At 49.2% G+C, this 15365-nt stretch overlaps 1 protein-coding gene across 2 annotated transcripts in view; it reads right to left on the reverse strand.

Moving 5' to 3' along the window:
• The window catches only part of epha7 (eph receptor A7), a 91003-nt gene that overhangs the window by 47836 nt on the left and 27802 nt on the right, over positions 1-15365 (reverse strand). For both annotated transcript variants that reach the window (XM_056294582.1, XM_056294581.1), the window contains exon 5: positions 6739-7074. In XM_056294582.1, the coding sequence (XP_056150557.1) occupies positions 6739-7074 (336 nt within the window). The remainder of the gene's footprint in view (positions 1-6738; positions 7075-15365) is intronic.

The following is a 15365-nucleotide window of genomic DNA, read 5'->3' on the forward strand; positions in this document are numbered from 1 at the left end:
TGGGTGGATTACATCTGATTGATATTTCCTGGCAAGGTACCCAGCTAGCACAGCCAAGACAAAGAGGCGCACCTGCTACTCACTTGCCGGGGTACGGGGATGTTATTTGCCACGTGTGTGTGCGTGCGGGTGCATACACGTGTGCGTGTCTCTGGGTGTGCATGTGCAGGTGTTGCTTCTGCTTACCCCCCCCCCCCCCGAGCGGCGGCGATGATCTCGGCAGTGCAATTCGGCGAGTGTGTGTCTCAAAGTACACATGTTCCCGTCGTGTTGCTCTGACAGGTTGTAGGAACCCAGAGGATGGACTTTGCCACTGGCCGTCCAACGCCTCAGACAGGGTACCGGCTCAAAAGGGGGGAAAGAGGAGGAAGAGCGCAGCTTCTATGAGGGGGGCTCATTCAAGCACGGCAGATTCAGGGGGATTTAGGGGGCTCGTCTGCCAGCAATAAAAGGCTGAAACAGGATACTTGGTGAGATTAATTACCTAGATAGGCCACGATAATGCCATTTAAATGGGAAAGTAATTAAAGTGCACCTTCCATGAAAATTATTCATTGCTGACAGATTGGGTGACAGACAAATCAGGAGGCATTTACAGAAAGCTACAGGTTAAGTGCTCTGAGCTGGTGCTCTGAGACCACCACAGTTTTATTGCAGCTGTTGATTCCTACTGCTTTGCCCAGCTCTCATCAAATTACGGCGAGCATGTGGAGTAAAGGGGGGGGGGGGACCCTGCGGAAAGAATGGGCTCCCAGGTAACGTAAAACCAGGGAACAAATGCTACAAAGAAGGGATCCGCTTAACTAGAAAATTACACTGCCTGGCACCGGTCAGTGGGGACTCTTTGGAATCAATCATTCCATTCTGTTTAAGGCCACCATGACAGATTACAACACAAAGGGAATAAATCAATGGCCCCACTGTTCCTCAAAGTGTTACTTTCACAAATGTATCGAACAATATCCATTTGGCGGTGATAAAGTGTCAATAAAGTGGCCGTATCGATTACCATTGAGGAACGGAGGCTATCGGGTCGCGAGGACACTCGCCTGTTAAAAGATTCCAAAACCAAATTTTCCCACAATTTTAGGTTGTTGTTGTTTTTTTGTGCCAGGAAGCACTGACATAACGATCAGACGAATATCATCTTGCTTACGGAAACACAGACACACATCCGATTGTGAATAGTGAAATATCGAGCAGCCTAACGGCGCTGCTGCGAAGCGGGGAACCGGCTTCTCATGCGAAGCCAGGCCGGCGCGGCTTTGCAGATGAAAGCATGACGCTAAGCTCACGTTCCTGCGTGCCTGAACTGCATTTCCTCCTTTTCCCCCTTGTTTTCACTGTGAAGATAGCAGCAAAGGGAATAGCCCGTTGTTCTCGTTGAATGTTTAAGTAGGTTTGGACTTAAGGGGGGGGGGGGGGGCTGCAACTTCCTCTGAAGTTTGCGCGGTGCTGCACAACAAACCATGAGACGGAAAGGCTAAAAATAGACACACGTTCGCCCGCAGCCGGCCATTGATTTGAAAACTCGCCCGTCAAGTAATCTTGTAATTCTTTCTAACGGCTAACATATTATCAGCAAATCCCCCCACACACACACACGCGCTCACTTTTTTTTCTTTGAGAAGGACACTAAATATTTGGAATAATAAACATTTCATTATGTTGACCCATTTCAAGACAATTCCAGCTCATCTCCAGAGTTTAAATAATACATTTAGCCAAGTCATACCCATTTGCCAGTCTGACTCACAAAAAAAAGAACAAGCACCGAATACTTCGGAGCACATCTGTGGTGCACAGTGCTCCGTGCTACCGGCTAACACCAGCAGTCAGCATTGAAATCAATTTCCACAGGATCTCCGTCTCTCTCACTCATTAGACTGTTTACACCTCTCCTGATCACACCTAATCCATGTTTTACACACACACACACACACACACACTGTAACACACACTGGCATTTACAAACACACACACACACACACACACACACACACACACACACATACACACACATACAGAAAAGAACATACAAACAGGGCATCCGGGTCGCGTAGCGCTCTATTCTGTTGTCTACCAACATGGGGATCGCCGGTTCGAATCCCCCTGTTACCTCTGGCTTGGTCGGGCGTCACTGCAGGCACAATTGGCCATGTTTGCAGGTGGGAAGCTGGATGTGGGTATGTGTCCGGGTCGCTGCACTAGCGCCTCCTCTGGTCAGCCGGGCTGCCTGTTCAGGGAGGCGGGGGAAACTGGGGGGATCCTCCCGTGCGCTCCGTCTGCCTGGTGAAACTCCTCACTGTCAGGTGAAAAGAAGCGGCTGGCGACTCCACATGTATCGGAGGAGGCATGTGGTAGTCTGCAGCCCTCCCCGGATAATTGGCCTAATACAATTGGGGAGAAAAAAAAAGGGGGGGGGGGTGGGATCCGCCAAAAAAACAACCCCCCCCCCTAAAAACCCATACACCAACACATTCCCAACCAGAGATCTCATCGTCCTACTTGCTACATGTCCTTTGCACCCTTCCCCACAGCATCTTTACGTCCCTCCGGCTCAGAGATATGAACGCTCACTTGAATATATATTAATGGTTATTCTATGAGCAATGCTCAATCGCAAGCATGCTGGCAGAACAAAAGGCCCTGTTTACGAGGGCGCTCCAAGAGAGCTGAGGAACAAGAGGCCACGGAGGACACCTCTGCAGCTTTGTTAACTCACAATGGAGCGCTGATTGAAACGCACTCTCAACTTTCACCGTGCGTGAAAAAAAAAAAAAGAGAGAGCCCCAAATCTACAGGGACACCAATTTCCATTCACCCGGTGGGAGGACGGAGCCGGAGAAATCAAGCTTATGAACTCCTAGCCTCCACTTAAACTCGTTTAAGACAGAGCTGAGAGGTAATTAGGTTTCTGGGAACAATAAGCACTCAGCACCTTGTGCAGCTCCAACCTCACTCCAGACATTTCCTTTGGTGTAATTAGGGGAGGTGTGAATTCCTCATCAGATGGATCACCATCTGTATTCATGCACTGCATGTTCATCCCCCCCCACCACCACCACCACCACCGGTACCATGCTACAGTCCTGTGAATGCTGATTATCATGCAGGAGATAAAGATGAAGAGAGATGGAGGAGATGGAGGTCTCTCTTTCTCCTTTTTTTTTTTTTGAAGGCTCTCCTCATCACTGCAGGGCTCTGCCGCCTCACCAGCAAAGGTTAATCAATTCTGAATGATGAGCCGTAAAGGGTTTAACAATGCGGTCATTCTCTAATGAGTGGCGCCGCACGCTTGCTCGAGAAGGTCCGACTGTTTTAGGAAAGCTCCGCTGTTCCAATTACGACGCGCTCGAGCATCCTCCGATGGCCCAGGGAGCACCGGACACACGGACGAGGCCAGCGAACAAGCCTGTGAGCCCTGCGGCAAAGAGCTAATTTCTGCTTCAAGATGGAAAACAAGACAGAGCGGTCGCGTGGGCCTCGCCGACTTACCGGAGCCCGTTTTGATTTGCATAAAAGCCAAGTCATTTGCATCTTTCCATATTCTGCATTATACTATTGCTAATGACTATTATGATGATCAAGTAATCTAAGTGTTGTATTTAAGGGGGGGGTGGCACGGTGGTGCAGTGTTTCGCGCAGTCGCCTCAAAGCAAGAAGGTCCTGTGTTCGAGCCCTGGGGTAGTACAACCTTGGGGGGTCGTCCCGGGTCGTCCTCTGTGTGGAGTTTGCATGTTCTCCCTGTGTCTGCGTGGGTTTCCTCCGGGTGCTCCGGGTTCCTCCCACAGTCCAAAGACATGTAGGTCAGGTGAATCGGCCGTACTAAATTGTCCCTAGGTGTGAATTTGTGTGTGTCGGCCCTGTGATGGCCCGGCGGCCTGTCCAGGGTGTCTCCCCGCCTGCCACCCAATGACTGCTGGGATAGGCTCCAGCATCCCTGCGACCCTGAGAGCAGGATAAGCGGTTTGGATAATGGCTGGATGGATAATTAAGAGGAACAATGAAACATAAGATTCAATTTACACTCCCTTCCCAACTGTTGCTCATTGTAATGTTACACATCTCTGTCTGTCATCTGCTTTTTATTTTCTGGTCCATGTTCTCATGTCCTTGTTTTACCACATCTGCCCGTTTCATTCCATCCTCTAATGAAAAGTCTGCAGGACGCCTTCTATTGACTCATTACAGCGTGGACGTTGTGCTGTTGTTGTAAACAAGTTCAGCTTTGCAATGCTTGCAGACTGCTGCATTGTCTTTGTGTTTTAGCCAACAGTGGTCCAAAACTTTGCACATTTCCTGGTGTTGTTTGGCTGCTCTCCCGCCTCTTCTTTATGCTCATCTTTGCTTTCCTCCATTTTCTCAACTCGAAAAAAATCCACTTATCATCTTCGCACAACAGCAATTGCGGTCATTTTATATCCCCTGGTATGATGTATAGACATGCTTAAAGAGACGAAATGCGGGACGTCCGGGTGGCATGGCAGTGGCTCGAATCCCCGTGTTACCCCTGGCTTGGTCGGGCGTCCCTAAAGACACAATTGGCCGTGTCTGTGGGTGGGAAGCCGGATGTGGGTCTGTGTCCTGGTCGCTGCACTAGCACCTCCTCTGGTCGGTTGGGGCACCTGTTCGGGGGGGGGGACTGGGGGGAATGGTGTGATCCTCCCATGCGCTACGCCCCCCTGGTGAAACTCCCGACTGTCAGGTGAAAAGAAGCGGCTGGCGACTGAAAGTGGGGTAATTGACTGGATACAATTGAGGGGAAAAAGGGGGAACACCCCCCCAAAAAAGAGATCAAATGAAATTGTAATTGAGTATTTTTTGTAATCACGTAAATTAAGTAACTGGATTACGTGTGACGGGCCTATTCCTTATTAGACATATTAACCTGTATGGTAGGACAGTCTCATCTGTCAAGGAAATCTATCAGGTCATCGTTTGATAATTTGGGTTATAGCTTTTTGAATAGTAACACACACTGGCAGAGGTAAACGTCACCCTGGCAAAGCACGCACACAGCCTTCTTCACAATAGCTGATGGCTGAATATACTGCAGGGTTAGCAGAGTAATTGTCTGTTGTCAACATGCCACGTGTAATTAGAAGTGACTGGAAAAGAGCATGTGTTAAGTGTTTTTTTTGGGTTCTTTCTAGCCCCCCCCCCCCCGCAGGTCTCCCCTCTACCATCGTCCTTGTGTCCTTGGCCAGGCAACCCCTCAGCACATTCCAGCTTGTGTCTCTGTCACGAACCATGCCACCAGGCATACATCATCCCCAACAGCTAAGCCCCGACGCATGCACTGTTCAATTCATCCTCTCTTGTTCTCTCTCTCACACACGAACACAAATACACACACACACACACACACACGAACACACACACACATCTTATGACGTGCAATTATTATGAAATGTGGTTTCCTTTGCTATTTTCTCTTTTTCATATGAGCAGAAAAAGAAAAACTGGCACTATGACTGAGTCATGTGCTAAAACATGACCTCTGAGGATTTGTGACACAGAGGAATGGCGTATGAGCACCCGGGGTTAATACCACACTAAAACTCTGACGCGAGGACGAGTGTGAGTGACCGAACTGGTATTCTGCCTGAAAATAAAGGAGGAGATCATGGACTGACATCCAGTGAAGCCTGCTGAAAGCCATCGTCAGCGAGGGCAGTGACAAACGGTCCCGCTACCTCTCTCCCTTCAGCGCCTGTGTAGTCGGTATACTGTTCTGGGCTGACTGTGTTTCCCGGACCCTCGGGCGTGCCAGAGGAATCTTGTTTGGTAGATCCATAGAAATAATGAATAAAATGCCTTTGGAGTTCATCGCCAGCGAAATGCAGCATTTTAATTAGAGCGGGTTCCCATGGGGGTAAGCAAGCTTAAGGTACGCCTGGGAGCCAGCTCCATCGCTAGGCTAATAATAGTTGCCACGGCTGCACTGATACACACTTTAAATTAATCTGGTTAATATGCAAACTGGAAATGTTATGGAACAAATCAAAGTATAGTCATTAATGCTAATTGGGCGTCATTAAGGTGCTTTTCAAGTGTAAGGTTTTCAGAATTAGAACTGTCAATCTCTCTCAATGCCCTTTTTTCCCCCTCCCTCAGCTTGCGGAAAGCGTGAAGTCCATTCTACTGTTATTTTACACACAGTTTACATTGTCTTGTGTGTGCACTGATTTTGGCCAAACGCTGAATGAACATTATCAACTCCAGTTTATCCGGTGATGGTACTACACCACGTCCAGCTATCCAGCTTAGGGTTTATTCTAAGTATTTAACATCTAAATGGTAGATGGGACTGCATTTACATAGAGCTTTTCTAGTCTTCCAACCACTCAAAGTGCTTTACAGTGGATGCCTCACATTCACATACTGATGGCGGAGGCTGCCATGCAAGGCACCAACCTGCTCATCGGGAGCAATTATAGGTTCAGTGTCTTGCTCAAGCACACTTCTAAATTCTTTCTGCCGGAGCCGGGGATCGAACCAGCAATCTTCTGATTACTAGACGACCCGCTCTACCTCCTGAGCAATGCCGGCCTTACTACAGTAGGTCGATCTATAACAGTAGGTCGATCTACAACAGTAAGTCAACCACACAGGCACTTCCAACCCTTAAAGTACAACTCAGAAAAGTACTTTGTGCGTTACTCTTCAGGGAAAAGTAATACCGCAACAATCACCGACAGCAGGGCCACAAAACGCACGACAGGCGGCTCTTACCTGCTTGACCGGTCGCGATGCTGACCGCCGCGAACAGCCTCTGGGTGCGACTCAGGTCGGACACCCCGTTGACGGCCTCCACCTCGAAGGTGTAGTTGGCGTGGGCCAGCAGGTCCATGATGGTCACATAGGTGTCCACCAACCCCGCCTGCTGGGGGGAGAATCCCACGTTCCCCCCGCACGGCACACATTCCTCCGGTTCCCAGCTGCAGCGCCGGCATATAATCCTGTAGGTGACGTCGTTGCGTCCGCCCGTGTCGGCCGGCGGGCTCCACTCCAGGCTGACGGTGGTCTGGTTGATGTTGTAGACCAGGTTCTGTGGTGCCGAGGGAGGCCCTGTCAGGAGCGGACAAAGAGGGAGACAGAGTTAAATAAATGGGGCTAAAGTGACAGCTATACGGGTGCACTGACTGGATCTGCGATTTCACCGCGCTCTGAAAAACGCTATGGGACATGCCAGCTCACAGCCCCTACAGCCAAGCACTGACACTCAATTATAATAGGACTCCAGAAAAAAAAAAGAGAGAAAGTAGTCCAGGTACACTAGAGAGAGAGAGTTGCACTCTGGCAGGGCCAAGGTCATTTTAATAAGGGCTGTGGAATAACAGCAGAGTCTCCTGGAAGATGCCTCCTCCACTCGTAGGCCACAGGACACTTTTTCCATGGGAGAAGAGTTTGTCATCTGTCATGAGTGCTGAAAATTTCTATTTAAGTAAAAGTACTGCAACTTATCGATGATTTGCTCGAGCGCAAGAACGTATTGAGAAACCTACTCAAGTATGAGTAAATAAGCATGTTTCTGAAAAACTACTCGATTACTTACTGAGTTACTTTTGCACTTTTCTACAAACAAACATCTGTAGATCTAAAAATATGGGAATACTCTTTAGCTGACAGAGCCCGTGTGATTGGAAACAACCTAGACAAATCTCCAAAAACATCCAGCATCAATAAGACCCACACAAATTCTTTATTTCGCCATTAGTCGGATTTACTTTACTCTGTAATGGTAAGTAAAATATTATTTTTATCTTACTTAACCTTTATTTAACCAGGGAGAGTCCCATTGAGATTAACAATCTCTTTTTCAAGGGAGACCTGGCCAAGACAGGCAGCAGCATAAATAAAAACACATAGCAACAGACGGACAACACAAAAGGAGACAAACAAATAAAAAAAATGAGACGTTTCTGGGAATCGGTTGCGTAACCAGGTAAATTAAAAACACTGACATCCCAAGGAATCTGCCTCTACTTCTTTCATTTTGGATTTAAAAGCGTTTGACAAATCAAATCGTTGAGTTTCGAGCCATTCTGCATGACGAGGGTGCAGAATACACAAACGCCCTTTTTCTAACTTCCATACGGGCATGTATGTAGGACAGACAGCACAAAGAAGTCTTGAGAATGCAAAGAGTGTGCGGCACTTTTCTGCAGGATAAAGACCCAGAAAGTGTGGGAACAGACCGAGAACTGCCTTACATATAAAGCCGTACCCATGTTAAGAACCTACGGGTGGCCAGAGCACGCCATCCTACCCATGAGTATCACAGAAAAACGGCGATGCCGAATACTTTTTTTATCAATCAACTCCCCATTATGTTGAAAAAAACAGGACTTGCAGAGTGAGAGGACGTGTACTTCATTACTTTCCACCTCTGTCATCTATGAATCACCTTTTAAGGAGATGGCACACAGATCTAAATTCCCCCAGCCCAAGCAACCCCCACCCGGGTCTCATGTCACCTCCATCAACACCACCCTGCACACTCATGCACACATGCATGCACACACTTGTGCACATACACGTACTCCAAAATGAGCTAAACAGCAGTTGTTGATTCGTCCAGATGGACCGAGGGGGTCTTGGTTACTTACTTAGAGACTGAAAAGCATCAGAAGTGTGGTTGAAATGATAATGACAGAGTCTTGCGGTGTGTAGAAAACCAGCTGTTTGAAGGCAAGGTCTCTCTCCCTCCCTCTCTCCCACCCCCCCCCTCTCCCGTTCTGTGCTTCCAAGACTAAGAACTACCCAACAGAGGAAAAACGCCGTTTATGATTTCACTTCTCGACATATCACACACACAAGACTCTTAAAGTTACCTTCTAAAAATAACTGAGGCAGACTGAAAGTCTGACTCAACCAAAAGAATTTCTAGGCACGGGATTAAAACGCCGATTATCACCCCAAAAATAACTGCCATGTAGGAAGCCGCTCGGTGTGAGACGACTGCCGGCTCCGCGGCCCCGGTACGGCGATGGAGAGTGCACCACGTCCGCACAACGGCAAAGAGATCAACTCGTGTCATAAAGCAGCGGATAACAAATCACTGTTTTTACCATTCCAGTTCCTCGCCATGTTTTTTTTATAACCCAGATGTTGAGACGCATGAATCTGGCATGCGCACCATTTCCCCACTAACGCAGCGAGGATTACGACCTGTGTTCTTTGTTTACGAGCGTTTTAAAAACGTCTTCGATTTGTTTGCAGGGAGCCACACTTTTAAACGTCTCAGTTTTTCACGCGAAACCCTCTTTTGAGGGGACCCCTCCTCACCTCATCTGAAACTGCCACATTAACGCACAAATAAGTGATGCATATGCAGAGCCACACTATTTGGACTCATTAAAAGTGTACTTTTTTTGTTTTCCCCCCTCGTGTAATGACCATGGGAGAGGACGGGCTCAGCGGGGGGCATCAATATTGATGGTTACCGGGGGAGACGGAGACTGCAGACTCGGGAGATGAAACGCACACCTGCGACAGGTGAAGAGGACAGGAGTGACTTCAGCGCTTTGAACCTCCCGTCCCAGACAAAAGGAAAGTGTGCCAGCATACTCAGACTCAAACACACACCTCCGCTCATGCATACACCGCTGCAAATGCTGCGCACACACACACACACACACACTAAGTGCAGACAGGCGTGAATAAATACACTTACACACACACACACGCGTGTGTGTTCTCACATGCTCGAGCAAGTGTTCACACCTACACATCTGTAAACACACACAGTCACCCATTCGTGTCGTGTCAGTTACATTCAAATGAAACACACACAAGCACACCTACACATCTGTGAACCAGACACACACACACACACACACAAGACATCCTCACACATGTGCATGTGCAGATACACAAACAAACGTGCACACCTGTTTATTATGAGACACAAACACACACACACACACACATACAACGCTCTCCAAGAAATGGCCAGGACACCTCTTTTGTACCGCTCATTTCCGTGGCCATGGTTACCAGAGATAACATCTCATTTTGCTTGTGCCTGTCTCACGCTGGTCTCAGGTGTCAGAGATCAAAGCTGTGATTTGTGAGATACACGGCGGCGGGATGGAAATGAGATTAGACTGACCCCGAGTCGGGACCGCTGGCTTTCTACACCAGACGGCAGGCAGCAAGCCTTCCCTTTCTGTCAAGAAGAGCCTTAAAAACGCACTTTTACGACATCCCTGTGATGAGCCCGGACTCTTAACCCCCCCCCCCCCCCCCCGAGTCACTGGTTCGGACCCGTACCAGTGTTTCTGATCAGACTTGATATCTCATACTTTTTACCCTTCAAGTGTTTTTTTCTTTTTGTTTCTCAGCAGAGGTCCAGGGCCGGATTGCTGGGACACTGTGTTTGGGCCCCGAGTCAAAGTGGAATACAACTAACTGGGGGAACTGCAAGGACAGCCTGACACTTGGTTATAACACCACCCAGATACCCCCGTCCACACCGAATCCCTTGCCCGGGTAATCAAGTAATGACTGTAATAAATCACTGTTGCTACTTTACATATGATAAATTATAAATACACATGCACTGAACATGCACGCATGTACAAATTGTGTTTTTTTTTTTGGGGTCGTCGTGGTCTATCCTTTTGCCTACCAAACGCGAGGATCGTCGGTTCGAATCCCCCGTTACCTCCGGCTTGGTCGGGCGTCCCTACAGACACAATTGGCTGTGTCTGCGGGTGGGAAAGCCGGATGTGGGCATGTGTCCTGGTCACTTCACCAGCACCTCCTCTGGTCTGTCGGGGGTGCCTGTTCGGAGGGGGGGGGGGGGGGTAACTGGGGAGAATAGCGTGATCCTCCCATGCGCTATGTCCTCCTGGTGAAACTCCTCACTGTCAAGTGAAAAGAAGCGGCTGGCGACTCCACGTGTATCGGAGGAGGCATGTGGTAGTCTGCAGTGACCAGGATGGCTTGGAAGAGTGGGGGTAATTGGCCGGATACAACTGGGGAGAAAAGGGTGGGATATTTCCCATGTGGCCCTGCACTACATAACCCTAAATCAAACCACTGTAACTGCAGTTGTCATTGCTACAGCGGGGGCATAGTTTGCGATGAGCAAGTTGGGAAATCGAAACAGTGCGTCTGCACTCAAAGAAGGTTGAATCAGTTCATTTGGATACAACGTCAATAAACGTTGTATCCAAATGAACCGATTCAACCGTCTTCGATTCCCTTACCTGGATTATTGAGCATGCATCAAGACATTGTGTATGCACTGCATGCCAAAAAAAAAATCACACTTCGTATAAGCACTGCACGACATATTCAAGTTGTGTTATTAGCTCAGAATGTGATTCCGCAGTCCTCGCTGGTCACGTGGTTTCTGAGACACAACCGTCACCGAGCAGACAGAAAAAAGAAAAATCTGTTTGTAGCAGAGAAGGGGGTGAGACAAGAGGAGATAAGATTTTGGAGGAGGGTATTTAAGTTTGGGATTCCACCCTTCCATCCATTATCCAAGCCGCCTATCCTGCTCTCAGGGTCGCAGGGATGCTGCAGCCTATCCCAGCAGTCACTGGTCGGCAGGTGTGGAGATGCTCTGGACAGGCCGCCAGGCCATCACAGGGCCCACACACACACATTCACATAGGGACAATTTAGTACGGCCGATTCACCTGACCTACATGTCTTTGGACTGTGGGAGGAAACCGGAGCACCCGGAGAAAACCCACACAGACATGGGGAGAACATGCAAACTCCACACGGAGGACGACCCCGAAGGTTGGACTACCCCGGGGCTCGAACCCAGGACCTTCTTGCTGTGAGGCGACCGCAGTAACCACTGCACTACTGTGCCGTCCTAAGTTTGGGATTTTCTTTTTGAACATTTTGTTTTAAATAAACTGTGTTATTATCATCACACCTACCTCTTAATTCTCCCTCCTCCACTGGGTCTCTGTTTCCCAGCATGCACTGCTTTCCAGGGTTCGCCTGACCAAACTCCTCTGCCCCTCGAACCTACCGGCAACGCGGGCTCTCAACAGATCCCCAGTCCCTTCATCGTCTGTCTGCTGATCCTGATAGCTGAAGGGCTTGCCACTCTCTCTCCCTTACTCTATCTCTCTTTTAACCCCCCCCCCGTGTCTCTCACTCCCTCTGTCTGTCTCATCTCCTCATGTTCTCCCCTCTCAACCCCTCCTTCCCAGTCAAGTTTCATTTCACGGATTAGCCCTGCCTAGCCCTCGCAGTCTGAAACGTCCCAATCACTTGCTAGCTCCTCTCCAATTCTGCGTGCAGACGGTGTGTTGTTGTTGTTGTTGCACATGGCCGTGCACACACAAAATATGCTCATGTTCACTTTATGTGCATGTACGACGCATCCTGTCCCTTTATGCATTTCATTTGTATGCAGTTTTAATGCCTGTTCCTTCAAATCTAAAGCCTGAACCTGGGATTTTGTTGCTGAGGAAAAAAAAAGAAGAAAAAAAACAACACAAAAAAAAGAGTCAAAGCGACGCTCTCTCACTCCGCCAGCGCGACGACAACAACCGAGCCGCCAATCGAACTGCATTACCCAGTCCTCGTAATAATAAGCTACCATAGAAAAATCCTTGATAGAGGCAGATGGTTTTTCTTCTTCTTAGGTTATGATGTGAAGCCGGTCTCAACTCAACGCAGAGCAGAGACCTGAGTAAATCCAGGCTTAGAGCACAGGAATCCAGCGCTTATCAGCCGCGAGAAGTGCCCCGGGCCGCCCGAAACCAACCACAGCCTATTAGCTAGCTGCGCTCTAATTGGAGAGATTTGTGGTGGGGGTGGTGGGTGAGGCGGGGGGGGGGGCAATAGGGGTGAGCAGTATTCAAATCGCCCATGAGGTAATCCTCAGCCTACAAATGCAGTATGACCCCAACCCCCCCCCCCAACCCCAACCAACCCCTTCTTGACCTGGCCTCTAATGGTGCGGATGGAGTCGAACCTGTTGAGAGGGGAGCCATGCAGAAGAGTCGAGGGTTGACAATGTAAAGGAGTGGGGGTGGTGTGTGTGTATATGTGTGTGTGTGTCTCCCCTACATTCCAATCCCCTTCCCACATCACCTAGCAACCGCAGGCAGGACGGACCCTCCGAGGGATGTCAACTTGTTGAGGTGGCAAATTTGAGTGAGGGTACATACAAGGGTGGGGTGGGATGCAGTGGAGGTGGGGGTGGTGGTGTGGTGTGGGGGGTCGCAACTGCCCTTCTCAGCCCCTTGCTTAGCGCCAGCACTGCTCACAGCTGTTGCATGATTGATGCCCACTCCCAAACCTGTCAACAACTCCAGTCTGTGCCCTGCCTCTGGAGAAATGCCTCCCAGCCACCTCCACCACACACCAGCCACCGCTACACACACACACACATCTCCCAGCCACCTCAACCACACACCACCCCTACACACACACACACACACACGCGCACACACATGCCTCCCAGCCACCTCCACCACATACTACCCACACACACACACACACACTTCCCTTGAATGTCTCATTTTCTCCCCACTTTGCATATGAATGGTATGGTGGGCAGATAGTCTGCAAACAAAAGCAGTTTTTTTTGGGGGGGGGGGTTGTTTTTCTTTTTTGTCCCCTCGACACACACCGCTTGGGAGACAATGCCTTTGGAGATGCTGTGGGATTGCTGTTTTTGTTTTTTCGTGAAGCCTCCTTGCACATCTTTATTCAGAATAGATTTGGGCTTTTTTCTTCTTTTTTTTTTTGAATGTCCGCCACTACATCTTCATCTCACTTCCTCTCAGATCTCCGCCTCGCAGACGTACCCCCTAATCCCTACGTGCCAGAGATCTGTCTCCCTGTTTGGTTAAGGCCTGCGATACGGCGGCTTTTACAAACCCCTGTTTAAAAAAGAACCTGTCAGTCAAGTTATTTGTTCAGGCAGTGCAAATTCAATTTCCATCACTATTCATTCCCGCTCCGGATCAGGCTGGAAAGAGGGAATCAGGGTGACTATTGGCCATACTGACTTAATCCAACAACGAAGGAGGAAATGCACGTTCCCGAAAGCCAGGCGGCGATTCCGCCGGGTGACTGGGGGGAGAAATTCATGCAACTTGAAAATACATATTTGCATATAATGGCAAAGGGGCTTATTATGTATAAACTCAGCGTTAATGAAAATGAATAATGGGGTGCACATTAAGCAACTTTGGAAATTAATGTGCCGCTCTGCCAAGGTGATTCTCCGTAGGGGCAACAGTCGTGTGATGTTTGCCTACTGCATAAGCGTTGCGCCCTTGATCGAGGGTATTGTGTGAAGCGGGGTGGTTGGGAAGGAGGGTTGTGAATCCGGCTCGCACAATAACGGCGTCTTTAACAATGTGAGTGTTTGCGTGGTGTACGGGGCACATTGTTTTGCCGGTTCGTGGTTCATTTCCAGGCAATACTTCCCTCCCTGGACTGCTCAGCCCGTGTCAGGTCCTTGTTGCGTTGCGCTACAAGAGGTAATGAAGTTAAAAGGGAATCCGTGCTGGGGTTAAACGGCAAGACTGGGAGAGATGAGATGAACTTCCCATCCCCGAGGGGGTAAATTGAGTGCAACGTTAAAATTATTTAACAATTTGGACCATTGTTGGGTTTTTTTTTTTTGGCAGAAATTTGTCACAACACCGGTTTCTTGGGTCATTTGGGTCTGAAATAAATTTACATGAGCCAGAAAGATAATAAAGATAAAATAATAAACTACTTTGGAAATTGACATAAATTCAGACTCCTTTCTGCTCAAGTGTGTTTCAGGAATCAGGAACACTTATTTGTCATTTCCCCCAGTCCACAGCGGTGCAACACAAAGACAAAAACACACATCCAAACTACAAGAACACATATTTCCAACATATCAAAAAAATAATTCACTGTCCAAGAGAGCGAATGCCAGCCAGGATGACTGTCGGAACTGCCGGTCTGCATGGGCTAGCAGTTAGCTTAGCCTACCCCGCTTCCGCGTCCTGTCAGACTGCCCTCGGTGTTTCCTCCTTGGGCGTAGCTCCAGGCATGGCCGCGGACTCTGGGCCCACCGGACGCTGCAGACCAGGCTCCCCCGGCCGATCCAACACCAGCTCTCCCAGCCAGACACCCCCGACACACCTCTCCGCACGCCACACGACAACACTAAAACCACAGTCAATGCTAGGCGATACCGCTGCCAGACCGCCCTCGGTGTTACCGGAACTGCCGGTCTGCATGAGCTAGCAGTTAGCTTAGCCTGGCCTGCTTCTGCGTCCTGTCAGACCGCCCTCGGTGTTTCCTCTTCGGGAGCAGCTCCAAACAGGGCCGTGGTCCCTGGGCCCACAGGGCGCAGCAGACCAAGCTCTCCCAGCCGATCCAGCGCC

Source organism: Lampris incognitus, chromosome 15 (genome assembly GCF_029633865.1).
Source record: "Lampris incognitus isolate fLamInc1 chromosome 15, fLamInc1.hap2, whole genome shotgun sequence".
Classification (NCBI taxonomy): Eukaryota; Metazoa; Chordata; class Actinopteri; order Lampriformes; family Lampridae; genus Lampris; species Lampris incognitus.